At 41.6% G+C, this 24,301-nt stretch overlaps 1 protein-coding gene across 1 annotated transcript in view; it reads left to right on the top strand.

Moving 5' to 3' along the window:
* The window catches only part of phykpl (5-phosphohydroxy-L-lysine phospho-lyase), a 106,199-nt gene that overhangs the window by 50,441 nt on the left and 31,457 nt on the right, over positions 1-24,301 (top strand). The window contains exons 8-9 of the mRNA XM_028813100.2: positions 4,928-5,153; positions 13,744-13,898. Coding sequence (XP_028668933.2) covers positions 4,928-5,153; positions 13,744-13,898 — 381 coding nt within the window. The remainder of the gene's footprint in view (positions 1-4,927; positions 5,154-13,743; positions 13,899-24,301) is intronic.

Here is a 24,301-nt window from a genome sequence, read left to right as displayed (position 1 = left end):
AAGGCTAGACTGTGGACTTAGAGGGAAGCACATGTTTAGCAACAGTACTTAGATGTGAATGCCGTAGCCTTTAAATTAAATTAATTTCATATTAACTATTTTAGGGCTAATTTTTTTTTTGTTTCTTTTCTCCCAGGGCTGAATATTTTTCCAAAAACTAACTTTTTTTAAAAAAGAACACAAAGCAATTGTTTAACATATCAAAGCAACAAAAAATATTTACTGTTGACAAATGTTACTGTCTTGTATGTTGTATGAGCCTACATACTCTATGATTTCACATAAATATCACATACATGTTACACAGCAAAGTCCTGCCAAGTCTGATTTTGCTCAAAGCAGCCAATTTCAGTCATTGCCACATTGCACTGCTGACAATACGTGTTGCTTTGGTGCCTCCTTTTCAATTGTCTGTTGCTGCACTTTCTCACATATATTGTCAGTGTGTACTGTAGAGAGACAAGTCACCCATTTGACATCGTGCCATGCCACTGCCAAGTTTTCCACCTGCATGAAAACCGTATTGTCACCTCTTTTCATCTTCAGCCTGTGAAGCCATGTGTCTCCTGTTCACTCTCACTGTGCCACAAGCTCCAATTCCTCTGCTCTGTAGCTCCATGAACAATTCTGGGCATGTATAAAAATTATCCAGATGTACACAACATGACCCCAAATGTTCATAGCCCTGAAGCAGCTCCAGCACAACCTGACTTGTCAAGGGACAGTTCTCTCTTTGAAAGAAATACTTTCCTGTATATGTAATAAACCAGTGTTTGCTTCTGCCAGTACAAAATCCTTTATGCCATACTTTGTGGGCTTATCTGGCATATACTGGTGTCCCTTGTATTTTATCATAGATTCATGCACAGACAAATCACGGGCAGGCTGATCAAATTGTTTCTATGTTGGTTCCATAATGTCAAGCAGGGGTTGAACTTTATACATTGGGTTATAGCCTGGCTCACCTCTTGGGATTTGCTTCTGGTTATCACAGAAGTGAATAAAACTTTGCAGGAGCACGTACCTAACATCACGTGACATAACCTGTCCAAAGCCACCAGGGGACAAAACACGTTTGGACCAATGCTCCCTGAAGTTCTATCACCAGTTCTGTCCCATCTCTATTTGTAATGCCACAACACCCTTCATCTCGTCTTTTATTGTGGGTTTCCACTTTGAGAAACGAGAATGCGGTGCAAGCGCAGCCCGCAATTCAAGAAAATTTCTCTGCCTACCAAATTGTCTCGTCTGACAGTAGCTGAAAAGCAGCATCAGGAGAGAGCAGCCTGAAGTAGTCCAGCAGTGTCCAACAGCAAGCCATGCCATCTTGTGAAGTCCAGTAGCCAGTTTGGCTCCCACAGATCAATGTCTGGATATTCCTCCCATGCGAACCTTGCCGTAGGTGCATCGCGAATGCGCTCAGCTGGCAGCCGATCAGCTGGGGTGGCTTCAGTTGGTGTACGATCCGCTGATGCCGGCTTCTCACTCTCTTGCTCGATCGCCTGATCACTGTCAACAAAATCAGATTCTGAAAAATCAGAGTCTGACTCAGTGATAATGCACAAAACATCGTCTGTTGAGTATTTTCTTTTCTGCACTCGCTTATCTCCCTTGTGACATGTCGATGCCGTCTTGCCTTTGTTTACATTTTGCAACTCACGCAGAGTCAATGAGTCTAGCATTCCTCCAAGCACAGAGGGAATGCCTGTGACGTGACAGTGAGTTTTGTTGCCCTCAACCCCTCCTGTCGACAAAAGTTGACATCCGCCCTAAAAGAGTTAAGTGACCTAATGTGGGCCAAGGAAACATTTGTGTGCCATTGCACCACCAGCACCAGCCTGTACTGTCAACACAATACAGGATGGCTCTATCAAGTCAGTCAGTCATTTTCCAACCCGTTATATCCTAATACAGAGTCACGGGGGTCTGCTGGAGCCAATCCCAGCCAGCACAGGGCGCAAGGCAGGAACAAATCCCAGGCAGTGCGCTAGCCCACAGCAGTGGCTCTATCAATTCATGCTATTTACACCAAATTCTGACTTGACTGTTTCAGTGTACCAGCAGAAACTGAAATTCAACTGACCAAGTGACATTGTTTTCAATCTTCAGTGGTGCATTTTGGATGAGCCTATGCCTACTGTAGCTTCACTTACTTACAGGAGTAGCTCACTTACTTCAGGGTCCAATGTATCGTTCATTACAGATGTCCTTTTGCACACTATTGTAGTAATAATGTTCTTTGAGGATTTTTGGTCTTTCTTTTAGCCTGAGTGGGTCTGGCCGCTCTCCTCTGTCACCGCTCATTTGCCCACATAATTACCAACTACTCATTTGAGGTATTTTGTCTATCGGTCTATCCTATGCAAAAACTGGAGAGATCTGTGGGGATTTTGTTTCTGAGATGTTTTGTTCCACCCTTTGTGTGTCTTGTCCATTCTGCACTAAACATCTTGATCATGTTTGGATGCTGTATGGCATGCAGTTGCATCCATGTGATTGGCTGTTGGGAGAAGCAGGGCGATTTGTTTTAAGACGTAGGAGGACCTAATAAAGTGACCATTAAGTGTACACGTGTTTGAGGTGAAAACAAAATACCTTACAACAACATTTATTTCTATAACACATTTTCATACAAACAATGTAGCTCAAAGTGATTTACATGATGAAGAAAGAGGAAAAAAAAGACAAAATAAGAATTAAAATAAGAGAACACTAATTAACATAGAATAAAAGTAAGGTCTGATGGCCAGGGAGGACAGAAAAAACAAAAAAAAACTCCAGATGGCTGGAGAAAAAAGCAAATCTGCAGAGGGTTCTGAGGCCACGAGACCACCCAGTCCCCTCTAGGCATTCTACTGAACATAAATGACCTCAGTCAGTCCTCTCATGGAAGGACTTAATGATGACGGTCATGTGGATGTCTGGCCTTTAATCCGTCAATGTAGGGACATCACGGTGCTTTGATCAGGTAGTGGGGGCGCAGATCACAACACCACAGAAAACCGGAAAAAGAACAGAAGAGAAAGTAGGGGTTAATGCGGATTTCGGAGCCACCGTGAATGATAATGATAATTAATTGAATACACAGAGCATCAGGAATTAACTAAGATGAAGCTATGAGAAAGCCATGTTAAAGTAATGTTTTTATCAATTTTTTAAAGTTCTCCACCGTATTGGCCTGGCGAATTTCCATCGGTCAGCTATTCCAGATTTGAGGTGCATAACGGAAGAAGGCCCCCCGCCTCACCACTTCTTTTAAGTTTAGCTCTTGGAATTCTAAGCAGACACTCATTTGAAGATCTAAGATTACAATTTGGAGTGTAAGGTGTCAGACATTCCGAAATATAAGATGGAGCAGATTACTGAAGGTTTTGTAAACCATAAGCAGGATTTCAAAGTCAATTCGAAATGACACGGGTAACCAGTGTAACGACGCTCAGACTGGTGTGATGTGCTCAGATTTTCTTTTCCTAGTTAAGATTCTGGCAGCTCCATTCTGCACTCGTTGCAATCGATTGATGTCTTTTTTGGATGGTCCTGAGAGGAGTGCGTTACAGTAATCTAGTCGACTGAAAACAAAAGCGTGAACTAATTTCTCAGCATCTTTCAATGTTATAAGAGGTCTAACTTTTGTTATATTTCTTCAGTGAAAAAATGATGTCCTAGTGATCTGATTAATATGTGATTTAAAATTCAGGTCACAGTCAACAGTTATTCCTAAATTCTTTACCTCCGTCTTGACTTTTAATCCTAATGCATCAAATTTATTTCTAATAACCTCATTATATCCATTATTTCCAATCACTAAAATTTTTAGCACACAGGTCCTCAGTCATGATCCTGGAGGGCCGCAGTGGCTACAGATTTTCATTCCAACCAGTTCCCTAATTAGAACTCAGTCCTGGCTGAAAACGAAACTTGATATTTAATTCTATGCCTTCTTAATGCTTTCATGTATCAAAGACAAATTTTAGTTACATTGTGGATTAGAGGTCCACTGTGGCTGCAGGATTTCACGTCAAGCAGTTTCTTGAATAGAACCCATTTATTTACTACTAAAGCAATATGTTTTTGGGCTCAATTTTAGTTATCTTGCCTGTTACAATTCAGAACACTTAATTGCCTATTTTAATTTTTAGCGACTACATTTAAGGTTTAATTGTTGCCTGTTTTCTTAACCACACATTAGTTAATAATGAAATGCAGCTAACCAATAAACCAGCAGCTCTCCTTTTTAAACCTGTACATATGAAGTATCTGTGTTTAAAAATGTTTAGAAATAAATGAGAGGGGAATTGGAAGGACCGTTAAGTTTAATTCTGTTCACGTGATTAATGTTCTCACAGAAGGAAACTCTACACTGCAATTAAAAATTTGCATGAGTGAAAGAATTAACAAGTCAAATAGTTAAATACCAAGTTTCATTATCAACAAGGACTTTCTTCTAATTAGGAGACCAGTTGGAAGGAAAACCTGCAAACACTGCGGCCCTCCAGGACCGTGATGAGGACCCCTGACTTAGGAAATATACAGCCATCATTTAGAAAGAAACTGGGTTGGAAATCAAGCCCAGGTCCTTGGGAGCTGTAAAAATCTTCATATTGTCATTTTATTATACTTCTCCACCTATTTTCCTAAACATTCTTTTATGTCTAGGTTGCAGGCAGCCGATGCCCAAACTAACAGCATTGGTTATTTGTAAGTAATCCTATCCCATTCCAACCAGCACACCAAAACTGAATTATTTTCAAGAAACATGGAAGTACCAGCATAGTTAATACACAAAACGCTCCATCAGGGGCCAACACTGATTGCAGTGCCTATGGGTCAAAAAACAAACAAGCTGAACTTCACCACCAGGGTTCTTATCGTCTAAAATGTAGTTGTAATAAAAACCTGCCGCATCAACTTTGCATCCTCTTTGTAGGTATGTGCGGGCTGCAGGAGGAGTCTTTGTGGCTGATGAAGTACAAGTGGGGTTCGGAAGAGTTGGAAAACACTTTTGGGGTTTCCAGTTGCAAGGCGAAGAGTTTACCCCTGATATCGTCACGATGGGCAAGCCCATCGGAAATGGACATCCCATTGCTTGTGTAGCAACGACGCAGGAAATCGCCAGCGCATTTAGTGCAACAGGAGTGGAGTTTTTTAATACGGTAAGTATAATGCAATGTGGATGACTTGAAATCACACTTGGGTTTATTTCGAAGTTGAAGACAAATATGCAGTGAGTCTCCAACACTTTATTGAAATTTTCAACCTTTCTTAGTGAAAAGTCAAGCACAATGACACCTTTTTTTGCTCTTGCCTGAAGGGGCCTGAGTTGCCTCGAAAGCTTGCATATTATAGATAGATAGATAGATAGATAGATGTGAAAGGCACTATATGATAGATAGATAGATAGATAGATAGATAGATAGATAGATAGATAGATAGATAGATAGATAGATAGATAGATAGATAGATAGATAGATAGATAGATAGATAGATAGATAGATAGATAGATACTTTATTAATCCCAAGGGGAAATTCACTTACTCCAGCAGCAGCGTACTGATAAAGAAAATATTAAATTAAAGAGTGATAACAATTTAGGTATACAGACAGACAATAACTTTGTATAATGTTAACGTTTACCCCCCGGGTGGAACTGAAGAGTCGCATAGTGTGGTGGAGGAACGATCTCCTCAGTCTGTCAGTGGAGCAGGACGGTGACAGCAGTCTGTCGCTGAAGCTGCTCCTCTGTCTGGAGATGATACTGTTTAATGGATGCAGCAATTATAATCTTTTGTAATTTTTGTAATCTTTTTAGTTAGCCAATAAAAGGTGTCATTTTGCTTGACTTTTCACTACATTCATAATGGCTAACACGGTACAACACCCTAGTACTACAACCTTTCTTAGTGTAAAGGCTGAAATCAGAACAAAAAAATATGTATCTTTTTCTCTTATTGATAATCACTCATTTGCATAATTGTTTAATACAGTATTTTTCATCTGGATGACTTGAAATAACACATTTCAGGTTTATTCTGAAGTTGAAGACAAATTTACAGTGGTTGCCAAGAGCCTCCAACACGTTATTGAAATTTTCTGCTTTTCTTAGTGTGAAGGCTGAAATCAAGAGAAAAAATGTTACGTCTTTTTCATCTTTAAAGATAATATTTAATTGTACAGTAATCCCTCGCTATATTGCGCTTCGACTTTCGCGGCTTCACTCTATCGCGGATTTTATATGTAAGCATATTTAAATATATATTGCGGATTTTTTGCTGGTTCGCGGATTTCTGCGGACAATGGGTCTTTTAATTTCTGGTACATGCTTCCTCAGTTGGTTTGTCCAGTTGATTTCATACAAGGGACGCTATTGGCAGATGGCTGAGAAGCTACCCAACCAGAGCGTGTATTACGTATTAAATAAAACTCCTCAAATATATTGTGAGCACTGGGGCTGTTCGCACCCCTAGAGGATACGGCCGCTCCTCAAAAAACGCTGAAAGACTATCTTCGCATTACTCCCTTCCTTGCTGGGCTTACTTGTGGCTGTTTTGTCAAGCGCTATGCTTCCCGCACTGTGCTTTGCATACTTAAAAGATCAAACAGCACGTATTGATTTTTGATTGTTTGTTTTTCTCTCTCTCGCTCTGACATTCTCTGCTCCTGACGGAGGGGGTGTGAGCAGGGGGGCTGTTCGCACCCCTAGACGATACGGACGCTCGTCTAAAAATGCTGAAAGATTATCTTTACATTGCTCTCTTCAGTGCAGCTGCTTTGTCAAGCGACATGCTTCCCGCACGGTGCTTCGCATACTTAAAAGCTCGAACGGCACGTATTGATTTTTGATTGTTTGTTTTTCTCTCTCTCTCTCACTCTCTCTGACATTCTCTGCTCCTGACGGAGGGGGTGTGAGCAGAGGGGCTGTTTGCACACTGGCCTAGAGGATACGGACGCTCCTCTAAAAAATGCTGAAAGATTACCTTTACATTGCTCCATTCTTTACAGCTGCTTTGTCTGGCGGTGCTTCGCATACTTAAAAGCCAAACAGCCCTATTGATTTTTGATTGTTTGCTTTTCTCTCTTTCTGTGACATTCTCTGCTCCTGATGCGCACTCCTTTGAAGAGGAAGATATGTTTGCATTCTTTTAATTGTGAGACGGAACTGTCATCTCTGTCTTGTCATGGAGCACAGTTTAAACTTTTGAAAAAGAGACAAATGTTTGTTTGCAGTGTTTGAATAACGTTCCTGTCTCTCTACAACTTCCTGTGTTTCTGTGCAAATCTGTGACCCAAGCATGACAATATAAAAATAACCAAATAAACATATGGTTTTTACTTTGCGGATTTTCACCTTTCGCGGGGGGTTCTGGAACGCAACCCCCGCAATCGAGGAGGGATTACTGTGTAAAAAACTTCCATATCTTTGGACTGTGGGAGGAAACCGGAGCACCCAGAGGAAACTCATGCAGGCACGGGGAGAGCATGCAAACTCCACGCGGGGAGTTACCTGGGAAACGAACCCAGGTCTCCTTACTGCGCTACCACAGTGCCATTGTGCTGCCCTGAAGGAAAACTAATTATTGAAAAATATTTAAAAAAAAAAAAACACTTCTCCCTGGCAATTCCCTAATCCTCTCCTATTTTCTGAAAGGTTCTTCTTCACCGATCAGTGGGTCATCTAATTCCAATCAATACTGGCAAATGGATGTTTACAGTGTGTCTGGTTAAGAGTCTGATAGGGGATCTCCTAACCTTTTTTTGACTATTTACCTTCGCTTTTAGTTTTAGGCCGCTGCATTCATACATGTTTGTCCCAGCACATTTTTTTTCTTCTTTTTCTTAATCACTTCTCACATTTTTCGTCTGATTTAAAGAGTTACTTTACCCAAAAATGATAATTTGTCCATTCCTTCTATGTGTTGTTTTTACGTTTTGGCCAAAAAAAATTGTTAATGTCATGTTTTTGTGGAGAATGGAATTAACACAATTCCTGATAGCAATAAGTGTTAATGGGAACCACCAATGAAAAACCACAAACAATATCAAAACATGCATTTGTTGTAAAATATACATGTCAGGTATCTAGTGGGTTGCTCACATCCCAAATATATGTCAGTCAGTCAGTCATTACCCAACCCGCTATATCCTAACACAGGGTCACGGTATGTATTTTTGCTTAAATATGTTCAATAAACCATTTCCAGATAATCCCTTTGAATGAAAGTGGTGTGTGCTAAATCGAGAAGGTGATTTTGAATTGAGGTTTTGCCTCCTTTCTCATTCATTAGTCAGGACCAGGCCCCTCCAAATGCATGAGCATGCTGGGCAGTTGCCCGGGGGCCCCACGAGCAAAGGGGTCCCATTCTAATCTATGTACAGTATGTTATGACTTGCTGTCAAAAATAAATACTAAACTATAAATATTTGTTATTGTGTTACAAGTGGATTGATTTAGTATCACGCTCACCTCTGCCACCTCACGTGCAGGTATGTGTACGGATCTCACGCACTTCATCATGTAAAAGAGTAGATGTTAACGTCACTTCAACTCAATTCTCTGCAAAGGAATTTTGCAAATGTTTGTGTTGAACACTTCATAGTCATTTCATATCGTGCCATCTCCGTCTGTATTTTTTACCAATTGAGTATCATTTATATGTTGAAATTCTTGTGTTTTTGAATGCTCATGTTATATTGTTCAAACAGTTGTGTTGATTAATCTTTGCTGTATGGCATGTTTTTTAATGTTTAAACACTGATTTTGTTGGAAGTACCAATACAATAAATACAGTCATATGAAAAAGTTTGGGACCCCCTCTCAGCCTGCATTATAATTGACTCTCCTTTCAACAATAAAGATAACAGTGGTATGTCTTTCATTTCCTAGGAACATCTGAGTACTGCGGTGTTTTCTGAACAAAGATTTTTAGTGAAGCAGTATTTAGTTGTAAGAAATGAAATCAAATGTGAAAAACTGGCTGGGCACAAATGTGTGCCCTCTTGTCATTGTGCTGATTTGAATGCCTGTCACTGCTCAATGCTGATTACTTGTAACACCAAATTGGTTGATGAGCTCGTTAAGCCTTGAACTTCACAAACCGGTGTGTCCAATCATGAGATATAAAGGTATTTAAGGTGGTCAATTACAAGTTGTACTTCCTTCCCTTTGACTCTCCTCTGAAGAGTGACAGCATGGGATCCTCAAAGCAACTCTCCAAAGATCTGAAAACAAAGATTGTTGAGTCTCCTGGTTTAGGGGAAGGCTACAAAAAGCCATCTCAGAGGTTTAAACTGTCAGTTTCAACTGAAAGGAATGGAATCAGGAAATGGAAGGCCACAGGCACAGTTGCTGTTAAACCCAGCAGGTCTGGCAGGCCAAGAAAAATACAGGAGCGGCATATGGGCAGGATTGTGAGAATGGTGACAGACAACCCACAGATCACCTCCAAAGACCTACAAGAACATCTTGCTGCAGATGGTGTATCTGTACATCGTTCTACAATTCAGCACAATTTGCACAAAGAACATCAGTATGGCAAGGTGATGAGAAAGAAGCCCTTTCTGCACTCACGTCACAAACAGAGTCGCTGGTTGTATGCCAATGCTCATTTAGACAAGCCAGATTCATTTTGGAACAATGGAGTTACTTGGTCATAACAAAAATCGCTTTGCATGGCGGAAGAAGAACACCGCATTCCAAGACAAACACCTGCTACCTACTGTCACATTTGGTGGAGGTTCCATCATGCTGTGGGGTGGGCTGTGTGGCTGGTTCAGGGACTGGTGCCCTTGTTAAAGTCGAGGGTCAGATGAATTCAACCCAATATCAACAAATTCTTCAGGATAATGTTCAAGCATCAGTCACAAAGTTCAAGTTACGCAGGGGTTGGATATTCCAACAAGACAATGACCCAAAACACAGTTGGAAATCTACAAAGGCATTCATGCAGAGTGAGAAGTACAATGTTCTGGAATGGCCGTCACAGTCCCCTGACTTGAATATCATCGAAAATCTATGGGATGATTTGAAGCAGGCTGTCCATCAAATTGAACTGAACTGGAGAGATTTTGTATGAAGAATGGTCAACAATACCTCCATCCAGAATCAGACACTCATCAGAGGCTATAGGAGGACAGCGTCTAGAGGCTCAAAGGAGGCTCAACTAAGTATTGATGTCATATCTCTGTTGGGTGCCCACATTTATGCACCTGTCTAATTTTGTTATGATGCATATTGCATATTTTCTGTTAATCCAATAAACTTAATGTCACTGCTGAAATCCTACTGTTTCCATAAGGCATGTCAGATATTAGATGGAAGTTGCTACTTTGAAAGCTCAGCCAATGAGAAACAGAAATCCAAAGAATTAAGAGGGGTTCCCAAACTTTTTCATGAGACTGTATGCAGGATGTTTAATTTTATCTGCCATTTACATTTTTATTCCTGTGAGTGGTTGTGTAGGTATGGGCCCCAGTGTACTGCTTTGCCCGGGGGGCTGTAATGCTGTTAAGACGGCCCTGGTCAGGACTCCTACCCAGTAATTAGCTCGTTCATTGGCTACCATCCACTTCATGAGATGCCAGTGTGGCAGAGCATGGTCTGAGGGATGCGAACAACTAGAGATTAAACGTTAGAGAAAGGAATGAGGAAACATTACCAGGTGGAAAGTATGTGTCATATTTGTTCATATTCAAGATATTTCAACACACAGAAGATCAGTTCCACACTGCAGTTTCACAAACAGCCAATGAAAAATCCAGCAGTACTTCATTTTTTGCATAACGAACAATGAATGGCGAGTAAGAGATTGGTCTTCAGTTTAGAAACTCAAAAACTATCCTGCACTCGTGGTTTGTTCTAATTTTCCAGGAGTGATTTACCATATTTTAGCAACAATACAGTTATATTACACAACACAAGTAACTTGGTATTTTTTCATGGACCTGTTCATATTGCTTGCTGTTGTTCAGCCTTGGTCCTCATTGATATCTTTTGTGTCAGGAACTTTATCTTTGTTTTCAATATAACATGAGCTTACATTTTTTTTCGGTCATCACTACAAATAACATTAGATTAAGTAACAGATTAAAAAAAATGTTTTCACAAGAACACTGTTCAAATGTCAGAGAGAATTCTTAACCTCGATTATGACGTCTAAGCCTTCTGTCTTCTTGCAACAGTTTGTTAGCCTTGGCAATGCTGCTGACCTTAAACTGCTTCCACCACCAAAATACATCAGCACAGCTAATCGATTCATCACCGCACGCTTGCCATAACATTTCAAGAGTTTCATTACTGCTCTTCCCAAGCTTAATGAAAAAAATTCAACCACACACTTCTGCCGTATTCTCACAGGAACATCTTCTTCATCCGCTATGATAACACATATGAGGTGCTTCCTCCATTCGCTGTGACTAAATGCTGAAGAATATGGTGATCCAACTGCAAGCTAACATACATCAGTGTATGACATTCACAGTTTCCCATGTGCACCTCCCTGAAAGTGAAACAGGAACAGTCTCATTACTTTTTCAATCGGTCCTTAAAAATATGGCAGAAGCCATTGACCAATGACCTCCTGATGGCTTGTGACCAGGGCTCTTCATCACTCCTTATCCTCCTGGACCTTACAGCTGCATTTGATACGGTAGATCATAATATTCTCCTTCATCATCTTCACTATATAATTGGACTTTCTGACATTGCTTTGGAGTGGTTCGAGTCCTATCTTACTGACAGGACTGAGTATGTGGCCTTGGGGGATGCTAAATCTCATACCCACACTGTCACCTGTGGAGTCCCACAAGGATCAGTGCTTGGGCTGACCCTCTTTAATATCTATATACTACCCCTAGGTCACATCATCCACAAGAATGTAGTTTCATTCCACTGCTATGCCGATGATACGCAGCTCTATGTGAGACTGGATTCGACTTCTCTTGCACCTCCATCAACTCTTTCGTTTTGCTTGGAGGAGATTGAGGCCTGGATGTCCAGGAATTTCCTCAAGCTGAACAGCACCAACACTGAAGCTCTTTTAATTGGCACCCCCCCCCCCATCAACTTCGTTCCTCTGTATATTGTATTTCCTTTTCTGACCATACCATTAACCTCTCCCCTTCTGTTACAAGTCTGTGTGTCAAGTTAGACTCCCATTTGTCATTTGATACACATTTCCATCACCTTTCTAAAACTGTATTCCTTCATCTCTGAAACATAGCCAAACCCCATCCCTAACTCTCCCTCCGTGATGCTGAAAAGCCGGTTCATGCCTTTGTCTCCTCCAGACTGGACTATTGTAATGCACTTCTCATCGGGATACCCAACAAGAGCCTTCAAAAGCTACGACAAATTCAAAATAGTGCTGCAAGAATCCTGATGGGGTGCAGGAAATATGAACACATTTCACCAGTCCTTCGGTCACTTCATTGGCTCCCTCTTCACCTCCGTATCAAATACAAACTCTGTTGGTTTACTCACCAGTGTATCTTAAAGAACTCCTTATACTACAATCCACTACAAGAAACCTCTGTTTTGCAAATACCTATCGCCTTCGCCCCCCTGTGACCAAACTTCATACAATGGGTGACCGAGCCGAAGCAGCCGCTGCTCCACAGCTCTGGAATGGCCTACCAAAGAGCCTGAGAACACAGCAGATTGTGGGCTGTTTTAAAACACAGCTAAAGACATTTCTATTTAGGAAAGCTTATTAACAAGAGTGCTATAATTATTGTTTTATCTCTGCTTTTATCTTGCTTTGCCTTTGTTTAAACTTTTTAGATAGATAGATAGATAGATAGATAGATAGATAGATAGATAGATAGATAGATAGATAGATAGATAGATAGATAGATAGATAGATAGATATGACAGGCACTATATAATAGATAGATAGATAGATAGATAGATAGATAGATAGATAGATAGATAGATAGATAGATAGATATGACAGGCACTATATAATAGATAGATAGATATGACAGGCACTATATAATAGATAGATAGATAGATAGATAGATAGATAGATAGATAGATAGATAGATAGATAGATAGATAGATAGATAGATAGATAGATAGATAGATATGACAGGCACTATATAATAGATAGATAGATATGACAGGCACTATATAATAGATAGATAGATAGATACTTTATTAATCCCAAGGGGAAATTCACAATTTTATGTAGCACTTTGAGATTTACTGCTAATATAAAGTGCCCTATAAATAAAATGCATTATTATTTTTATTATTAGTGATTTTTAGAAAAATAGCTGAGTTAGGATTTGCTCTAGAAAAAATTTTTTTTTTCATTCTTTCCCCCGTTTGTGCTCAAAATGCAGCACTTTTGGGGAAAACCAGCATCATTTTATTTCAACAAGATATGACTCTTCCATTTCATTCCTCATAATAAAACACTGACCTGCTGTAATTTCCTGCTGTACTCACAGCTTTTTACAAAGGGAAAGTCCCGTCCCGTCAAGGTGGTTGCATTAATTTTTTTAATAAATCTGATAGATTTTTCTTTCTTTGATCATGAATTAATTCAAAGCCAAACGTAGCAGAATTCAATTTTAAGGAACAAGCGCTAATCTGATATTAATATGAATTCTGGGGATTAATAGGATGTCCATGCTGCATCTGCCCTGAATTAAACACTTCATGGTTTTCAAGCTCAGTAGTTGTATAACGTTTTGCTAAGACGTGGCTTTATTCATTTTTTTTTCTCTTTTTCTGTTCCTCTTCAGTTTGGAGGCAACCCTGTGTCGTGTGCCATTGGTTTGGCTGTGTTAGACGTCATTGAAAACGAACAACTGCAGGAAAATGCAACTAAAGTTGGCGACTTCTTCATGAAACTAATGAATGACTTAAAAGAGAAGCATCCAGTCATCGGCGATGTCAGGTATTTCACATTTCCTTCATTCTGTCAGATATTTGTGCAGTACGGTGACAGTGCTTGTGTATCCTGATTCACCACTCCAAAACAGTATGTCAAGTGTCAGGGATCTATTGTGCACTATTACAAGAAAAAAGAAATTTATGAAAGAATGGCTCCAGCAGACCCCCGTGACCTTGTAGTTAGGATATAGCGGGTTGGATAATGGATGGATGTTTTGTCTTATTTAAGATTATTATTATTATTACTAGTCATTTAGCCCGTTACGATAACGGGCGCTAGAACAGTAGTGCATAAACATTAGTAGGAACAGTCTATATTAAATGGCAAGGGACTTTAACCTCATTCTTTTTGTTGGTTGTATTTTTCTTTCTTTCAGCCTTTCTTTTGTTGATGTTTACTTGCTGAGCTGACCGTTCTTCATGGGCTGCCGCCGTGTATTGTGTGTCTTTAATTTTCTGTGACAGTAATACTGTCTTGTACGTCCGTAATATACCTTTAATTTTCTCTGGCGGTAATACAGGCGTGCGCGTCAGTAATATGCTTTTAACTTTCTCTGACAGTAATATCGCTCATCGCACCGTGCCCCGCGCATGCGCACTTCACCAGAAGACACTCACACACGCACACAGGGATTTTATTAAAGAGGATTATCATTATTCTTATGTAAACATTTCATACCAGTTGTTACTACATTAGAAATATACAGTGCCACAATGGTAGCGCTGCTGCCTCTCAGTAAAGAGACCGGGGTTCACGTCCCAGGTCCTCCCTGTGTGGAGTTTGCATGTTCTCCTTGTGTTTGTATGGATTTCCTCCCAAAGACATGCAGGTTAGGTGGATTGGCGATACTAAATTGGCCCTAGTGTGTGATTGGAGGGGATGTGTGTGTGTTTGTTCGACTTGAATGGACTGGCGCCCTCTCCAGGGTTTGTTCCTGCCTTGCGGCCTATGCTGGCTGTGACGGGCATCAGCAGACCTCCACGACCCTGTTCAGTACTAAGCGGGTTAGAAAATGACTGACTGATGATTTAATAATGGAAGAATTTACAAAGACAAAGCAAAACTTTAAAAACCCTCCGTGTTGTGTTCACATCTTACATTTTTTACATTATTATTTTTATATGCGCATATAAAAGTGAACTATTTCCAATGTGCCATATATATGAGGTGTTACGTCATTTAATTGTAAATAGATAGATGTATTTTGGGATGTTTATCCATTTAAAACTAAATCTACGACACAATAAAAGGTAAAGAGAGTGACAGGGTCTGAATACTTTGTGAGTTGACTGTAAGAAAATTATTTTTTGCAACTAGCCATATGCGCCCAACTACGTTGCGCGTGTTAAAGTTGTCTGTGAAGGGCTCCCTGTTTAAACGCGGCTACCAGTCGTGAACTGGGCCCTTCGTCGCACAGCATTATGATTTTTTATAAGGGAAACAAAATTACAAAACAAAACCGTTGGACATTGATTCAATAGAAACGGCCTACTCGGAATCACTGTCTGAATAGTAATTATGTGGTGGTGGAGGAGCATTTCTGCTTCTCTCCGTTCACAGTCCGTCTCGTTTTCATGACGCTGTCGTTTCCTCTCACGATCTCTTCTCAACCTTTCTCCAATCTCGCAGGTTTCTTTGTGGCAATCCAAAGAGTAAGGAAGAACCAATGTTTCTTTCTTGAACTCCTAACGCCGACTGATGGAAAATCACAGAAGTGTGTCCGACTTATATACTGTGACTGCCGACTCCAAGAAGTGGGTGAACATTCGATTTGGACGAAGTGCTGCCAATGACGGTCGATAGAAACAGAAAAAACCACAGTCTCGACAACGAAGCAGGTGTCGACGCCAGATCTAAACACAAAGAGTGGTATCGACAGTGTTTGTAAAGAAAAGTAACAACCAAGGCAGTGTCAGGGGAACATGAATTTGCGGACAAACAAAGATCAAGATCCAAATGAAGATTATATATATATACTAGCCATGTGCGCCCAACTACGTTGCGCATGTTAAAGTTGTCTGTGAAGGGCTCCCTGTTTAAACGCGGCTACCAGTCATGAACTTGGCCCTTTGTCGCACAGCATTATGATTTTTTGTAAGGGAAACAAAATTACAAAACAAAACCGTCGGACATTGATTCGATAGGAACGGCCTACTCGGAATCACTGTCTGAATAGTAATTATGTGGTGGTGGAGGAGCATTTCTGCTTCTCTCCGTTCACAGTCCGTCTCGTTTTCACGACGCTGTCGTTTCCTCTCACGATCTCTTCTCAACCTTTCTCCAATCTCGCAGGTTGCTTTGTGGCAATCCAAAGAGTAAGGCAATATACACGGAGCAATGGTTATAAAAGGGGGACACATAGGTATCCAGGCTCTTTAAAGCATAAATAGGGATCACTTCACTGACATGTGAGCAAGCCACGGTACAACTGTGAGACGCGCAGCACTCGCCGGCTACAACGTAACAATAATTATTTCCGGAACGTGCTGTTATGTTGTCATTCATTTTACCCACTGTCTTTCTTTCATTTATATGTTATGTAGGCACATGCCTTTTATCTTCGGCAATCTCATTCTCTAACCAGGCCTCAGGAGCTAACCAGCGTAACACTGTCCACCACCCCTTTCGTTATTCCGGCACATTGTTGACATCTGTGAGTAACAACAACGTACTAAACTGGAAGGTGGTCTACACATGCGTGGAATTCGCGGACAAACAAAGATCAAGATCCAAATGAAGATTATATATAAAGATACTAAACAACATACTGCAGTACACATCCTTACAGCTAAGAAATTTGTTATTTTGCTTACTAGTATTTGCTTAACTCAAAACAAAAAAAATCTTTTTCCATGATATAATTGAAATTTATGAACTAATTTTAATTGTCAGTCATTTTCTAACCCACTTAGTACTGAGCAGGGTCGTGGGGGTCTGCTGGAGCCTGTCACAGTCAGCATAGGGCACAAGACAGGAGAGGGCATCAGTCCATCGCAGGTCAAACACACACACACACACACACTCACATACCAAACACTCACTAGGGCCAATGTTAATGTTGCAAATCCACCTAACCTGCATGTCTTTGGATTGTGGAAGAACATCCGGACTCCACACAGGGAGTTTGCATCTCCTTACTGTGAGGCAGCAGCGCTACCATTGTGCCATCGTGCCTCCCTAATTCTAGCTGTGAATATTCATATCTCAACCCCATTGTTATAAAAAAATTAATCAGGACAACTGAGTTAAAATTACAGTGAATAAAAAAAATAAACATTTCACGTAAAGGTTGCAGGAGGGAATTGGTGCCCTTTCTAGCATCATTGTGCACAAGGCACGAGGCAGCCCTGGGTGAGGTGCAAGTTAATTGCAGGGCCAATGTGTGCAGCAGGGAGCGCTAACTCCTAGGATGGAGTGGTGTCAGTGCCCCGAGTCACACTGTGGGCAGGGCGGTTTCATCTTTTTCTGACTGGAGAATACAACAATTTATTTCTTGTGTATCCCAAAATTACACAAGGAATGCCTCAACTGGTTTTAACAGGCCCTGTTAGCCTTGTCCCCCCAGACATGACTCTCAAAGTAGACAAGAAAAAAAATAAACTCCCAAGAAATATATTGTATGGGGGGGGGGGGGGGGGAAATGGACGAAATCTTGGGAAAAGCAACTCACCCGTTTCCAGGCAGGCAGGGTGTGCAGTGGCTGTCAAAAAATGGAGTAAAAGGCATTGTGGACGTTAGAGGGCGCTGTTGCCCCGTGAAACCCCACAGACAGATGCTCTGGACACAAGTTAAAAAGCACTAAGATGAATTTTAATTCTTTTCGTATCAATTGTGCCTCCAAAGCACCACATCCACCACATACACAATAAATCAATACAACAATTCTCTCCTTTTCTTCTCCCAGCAGCTCCGTCACACTCCCTCCCAACTCCGGCTCCCTGCTGGGTCTCCACCGGTCCTTTTTATAGTCCTTGACCCAGAAGTGCTTCTGTCCTTCCGTGCATGTGATTCATCAGCACTTCCGGGTCAGATGGAGAATTGTATTTTCTTCAGCCTGGATGTGCTTCTGTCCTTCCGTCCCCATGACTTCCGGGCTATATGGGAAACAAAAATCCCTGTGTCTCCCTGCAGCATCACCTGGCAGCACCCACGGTACCCAGTAGGGCTGTGAAGCCAAACTCCATCTCCCATTAGTGCCCTGCGGGAATCCGGGGCACCGCTAAGGTGCAGGGAAGTCGCCATCTAGCGTCCTGGGTGTGTTGCCCGGGTTGAGCTGCTGGCCGTCCATCACAGCATAATGACATTATAGAGGACTCGGTGAGCATTAGGAAAAAGATCCTCTGGTCGGATGAGACAAACATTGAACTCTTTGGGAAGAACTCCAAGCAGTATGTGTGTCAAAGACCAGGTACTGCTCATCACCTGTCTAACCCCTACAGATTGTCCTCACCTATCACAACCTTGTGGTGAAGCATGGTTGTGGGGGACAGGAAGACTAGTTGGAATTGAGGAATGAGTGATTCCAGCCCAATACAAAGACATCCTTGAAGAAAACCTGCTCCAGAATGCACGTGACCTCCGACTGAGGTGACGGTTCACCTTTTAGCAGGACAATGACCTGAAGCATAGAGCCCAAGACAACGCTGGAGTGGATTTGAGACAAATCTCCGAGTGTCCTTGAGTGGCCCAGACTTAAACCCCGCAGAACACGTGCAGAGAGACCTGGAGATAGTGGCATTTCACAGAACTCGAGAGGATCTTCCAGGAGGAATGGGATCTAGTGCCCAAATCCAGGTGTGCAAACTTGTAGAGACTTACCAAGAAGACTTCAAGCTGGAATCGCTGCCTGAGGACCTTCTACAAATTCTTGAATTAAGGGTCTGCAAACTTCTATGAATGAGAGATTTCAGTTTTTAATTCTTAAATAAATTTGCAAACCTGTTGGAAAACATCTCTTCATTTTGTTATGATGGGTTATTGACTGTAGATTGGTGGACAAAAATGACAAATTTATACCTTTAAAATGACATCTAAAACACAATAAAGTGTGCAGAAAGTGAAGTGGTCTGAAGACGTTCTGAATCCACTATATAAGAAAAGAGCGCCACCTCCACTATAGAATATGGTGGTGCCAGTGCCCGGCTATGTGTTGCATTTCTTCAGCAGGAATTGTATTGTATCTCTGAGGCAGCCATGATAGATTAGCCATCTAGGTCTGTGAAGATGATCAGTGGCTCCTGTTTTGTGCGTTGTATTTATCTCATTTTTTGACACCCATTGCATGCCCAACCTACCTGGAAGGGGGGGGGGTCTCTGTCTCTGAATTGCCCTACCCAAGATTTCTTCCATTTTTTTTTCCCCAACAAGGATGTTTTGCTGATTTTTGTTCTTGTCTTCTTAGAGAGTCAAGCCCCCTGGGGGCTGTCAAAGCCCATTGCGGCATTCCTTGTGTGATTTTGGGCTATACGAGAAATAAATGGTTGTTGTTGTTTTCAAAAGAGATTGTGAAATGGATAGAGAAAAACAGAGGAGACATACTTGAGGAAAAAGATGGTACATTCTGCAAATTAAACTCCAAAGAAGCTCACAAGGTCACCAAAGAGACTGTTTGGGTGACTTAAAACAAAGAAGATGAAACTGCTTGAGTGGCCCAGTTAAAGTCCTGACTTCAATCCCACTTAAAATCCATGGCAGGAATTCAGGATAACCACACAGCCTCAGTCCCTGACAAACCAGCAGCTTTTAGAGCAATTTTTGGAAGGAAGTGTGGGCGAAATATTAAATCTGCAAAATGTGAAAAACTGCTTACCATAATAGACTTGAGGCTGAAATGACAAAACTAAATGTCTACGCACTAAAAGGAGCGGATGTGTGTCAAAGATGGATTTCTCAGTTTTGCATTTTTTTATTTTCTTTTATTAGAAAATGGCTCATCATAATTTTAACATGTACTGTATATAACAGTCAATTTTTCTAGAATAGTCATTTTTACCTCTCCCCTTTTGGTTGATTGATTGATTATACTTTATTTGTCATCAAAGGGAAATTAAAATTTTACAGAAGCACCAAAATAAATAAATAAAATGGAAACAAGAAAAAAAATGAAAACTAGTGTCTTGGAGGGCAGCACGGTGGCGCAGTGGTAGTGCTGCTGCCTCGCAGTAAGGAGGACCCGGGTTTGCTTCCCAGGTCCTCCCTGCGTGGAGTTTGCATGTTCTCCCCGTGTCTGCGTGGGTTTCCTCCGGGTGCTCCGGTTTCCTCCCACAGTCCAAAGACATGCAGATTAGGTGGATTGGCGATCCTAATTTGGCCCTAGTGTGTGCTTGGTGTGTGGGTGTGTTCTGCGGTGGGTTGGCACCCTGCCCAGGATTGTTTCCTGCCTTGTGCCCTGTGTTGGCTGGGATTGGCTCCAGCAGACCCCCGTGACCCTGTGTTTGGATTCAGCGGGTTGGAAAATGAATGGATGGATGCATAGTGTCTTGGATAACAGAGAGCTGCTGCTGTCAATAACAGGCTTGTAGGCGACAGCAAGATGAAGTTCACAGCCTATAATGATGACCCCTTCATCGTGTTTGTTTGTTTTGATCTTGAAAATCAGGGTCGGCTCAAGTTGGATGGTTGGGAGACAAAGTCGGAGAGGCGAAATGGCGTTGGTTTGGACATGTGCAGAGGAGAGATGAGGGGTATATTAGGAGAAGGGTGCTAAGGATAGAGCTGCCAGGGAAGAGGAAAAGAGGAAGGCCTAAGAGAAGGTTTATGGATGTGGTGAGAGAAGACATGCAGGTGATGGGTGTGACAGAGCAAGATGCAGAGGACAGAAAGATATGGAAGAAGATGATCTGCTGTGGCAACCCCTAACTGGAGCAGCCAAAAGAAGAAGAAGAGGAGGTGGCTCTGAGGCTAAGGATCTGTGCTGGTATCCAGAAGGTTGCTGGTTCGAATCCCCATCACTGCCAAAAGAGATCTTACTCTGCTGGGCCCTAAGACCCTTAACCTGTAGTTGCTCCAGGGCTGCTATACAATGGCTGACCCTGCGCCCAGACCCCAAGGGGTATGCAAAAACTAACAAATTCCTAATACAAGAAATTGTATAAGGCAAAATAAAGAACAAAAAAAAAATCACTGGTCGATGCAACTGTGTCCTCATTAGGCAATTATTTTCGACCTCAGAAGTTTTTATGTAAACAGCAAGACAATATCACAAAAAGAACAGAACCTAATTTTCACTCTAACTGCTTTGAAATATTGCAGAGAACAAAGTTTTATTGAATAATTTGTTTTTCTTTAAATTGGAGCGTCAGCCAAGAGTCTGAATACAAGATATTAGCTGTGTTACGTGGTGAAGACCACTAGGTGGCGGCATGCTTCCCTGTATGTTCGGTGGATTCAGGAAGTACTGACAACTTCATATTTTTCACGTTTTATGTTGCTGCCGTTTGCTAAAATTATTTAAATTCCGTTTCCTCTACATCAAGAAAACACTCGACATTCAATTAGTTCAAAGTAAAAGCAGTATTTTTAAATTTGTTAAAATGTATTAGTTGGTGGTTGTTGAAGTAGCTCCCAACTGTCTATGTAAAGTGTTATTATATAGCAGTGACGTGCGGTGAGCTTCATGGCTGGTGAGTCCTTCAGAGTGAGATTTACAATTATACTGTATATGAACCCAAAAGAGTCGCATATTCACTATTCATTTGGCAGCATGCACATTGACTTCTGGTTAATTTTCATATCTCATCAGAAGTCTTTACACACATGCAGTAGGTAAGGTGCATATCTGGATAAGAAAGAGCGTTACGTTTAGAGCGGCGACATTTGCTCCTCGCCCTCCATGTGTTCAAAATTCGCCGTTGCAATTCCACAATTCACACTCATAAACTACAAATGAAAGTATAGAGAGCTGTACAAAAAAAAACTGATTTCAATTTTGACCTAAATTGAAATATTTAGTTGTTTTTAAAGCTTTTTATTCTGATGCTTTAATCAATTTTAATACAGACTGTTCAATAAAAGGATAACAAAACAAAAACAAACAAATATTTTACTTAAGGTCAGATTTTAGTTTTTAAATATTTTATTGTTTTGTAATTAGTCTGATCCCATTTTTTATAAAATTGGAAAACCGTTTATGGTCTTTACCTTTATTTGTAAATGAAGTCCAGGCGCCTATCCTTCTCCACGAAAATCTCCGTCACTTTCTTGTAAAAATCCTCCTTGTTTTCCTTTAGTTTTAAAAGTCTTAATCATCCATTTTGGCAGTCAGTCGGAACAAAATATAAAAAATAAACGGCCCGCTGCAGTGCACTTGACTTTCTGATGTCGCTAACTTATCGGCGCCTCTGAGGAGAAGAACAGCAGCAACGAGCACCTGTCGGGCTCACATGCGCCCCCTTCAGGGCGGCCCGGTACTGTCTGCCTCCCTCACATTGTGCCTTTTCACTGCGGTTTTATGTCCGATCAACAAGACTAGATATGTCACACACATAATTAAAGACATTAGAAAGTCAGTGTGTATAATAAACGTGTCTGCAGACATTATATTGACAACACATAGACAGACGGCGACAGGCACACGCCAATTGCAGGCATCACCCCCGTGTGTGAGGGTCAGCGCAGTCCGCCACACTTCGCGTTTCTCCCCTGTATTTGAACAAAAAATGCGCCAATTCACCGATTTTGACTATAAAAATTACCAAAATTATTGGAACCATACAGAAAAGGAATTTATAGCAAAGACCAGTGACAAATTTATTTTACGTTATCAAAATTAGTTTTTTTTTTTTTTTACTTTTCATGATGATAGGCTGCCTCCCCTGACTGCACGTCCCTACTATATACATCTATCCATCCATCCATTTTCCAACCCGCTGAATCCGAACACAGGGTCACGGGGGTCTGCTGGAGCCAATCCCAGCCAACACAGGGCACAAGGCAGGAAACAATCCTGGGCAGGGTGCCAACCCACCGCAGGACACACACAAACACACCCACACACCAAGCACACACTAGGGCCAATTTAGAATCGCCAATCCACCTAACCAGCATGTCTTTGGACTGTGGGAGGAAACCGGAGCGCCCGGAGGAAACCCACGCAGACACGGGGAGAACATGCAAACTCCACGCAGGGAGGACCCGGGAAGCGAACCCAGGTCCCCAGATCTCCCAACTGCGAGGCAGCAGCGCTACCCACTGCGCCACCGTGCCGCCCTACTATATACATGCAATGTAATATTATTATTATTATTATTGTAGTAGTAGTAGTAGTATTGTCTCTGCATTATTAAAAAAAATATAGTCATGACCAAAAGTTTTGAGAATGACCCAAATATTAAATTTCACAAAGTTTGCTGCTTCAGTGTTTTTAGATCTTTGTGTCAGATGTTTCTCTGGTGTACCGAAGTAGAATTACAAGCAAGTCAGAAGTTTCAAAGGCTGTTATTGACAATGTTATGCACAGTCCATATTTGCAGTGTTGGCCCTTCTTTCTTTTTCAAGACCCCTGCAATTCGCCCTGGCAGGCTGTCTGTCAATCAACTTCTGGGCCCAATCCTGACTGATGGCAGCAGCCCATTCTTGCAGTTTGTCAGAATTGGTGGGTTTTTGTTTGACCCCAAGTTCTCAATGAGATTAAGGTCTGGGGAGTTTCCTGGCCATGGACCCAAAGTGTCGATGTTTTGTTCCCTGAGCCACTTAGTTCTCACTTTTGCCTTATGGCCCGGTGCTCCACCATGCTGGAAAAGGCATTGCAGCTGACTCCATGCACCCCAGCAGCCATCTGTACATTGTGATGGAAACCAAGGGCATCAGCGAAGCCCAAATCCCTAAACACGATCGCACCAAGCCCTGGGTTCAAATAATGGAAGGCTTATTAAACAATTCCTCCACAAAGTCGCACAAGTATAACTAGATACATTTTCCCTCCTCCCAGCTCCAACTCACTTGGATAAGGGACTGTGTGGTCCCTTTTATTATAGACCCAGGAGTACTTCCGGGTCACACGGAAGTCCCATAAATTGGGGAGCACAACTCCCTACAGCATCCCCTTGAGGCACCCATGGTCCCCAGCAGTATTGTATTGCCGAACTGCATCTCCCAGCATTCCCTGCTTGTTCCCGAATGGGCACCTTCATGGAGGGTTGCTGCCATGTAGCATCTGGGGAGAGTAAAAATCCCCCAGCGACAATGTTAAATTGCCATCACAGAGAAGGTGCAGGTCTGTTGCTGACCCAAACTACACGCCATCCTCACAGGTGGCGCAGTGGTAGTGCTGCTGCTGCTTTGCAGTAAGGAGACTGCGGAGGATTGTGGGTTCGGTTCCTCCCTGTGTGGCTAGCGCTTTGAGTACTGAGAAAAGCGCTATATAAATGTAATGAATTATTATTATTATTATTATTATCTCTACAGCG

This window comes from Erpetoichthys calabaricus, chromosome 11, assembly GCF_900747795.2.
Source record: "Erpetoichthys calabaricus chromosome 11, fErpCal1.3, whole genome shotgun sequence".
In the NCBI taxonomy this organism is placed as follows: domain Eukaryota; kingdom Metazoa; phylum Chordata; class Cladistia; order Polypteriformes; family Polypteridae; genus Erpetoichthys; species Erpetoichthys calabaricus.
This window is presented reverse-complemented; position numbering and strand designations above follow the sequence as displayed.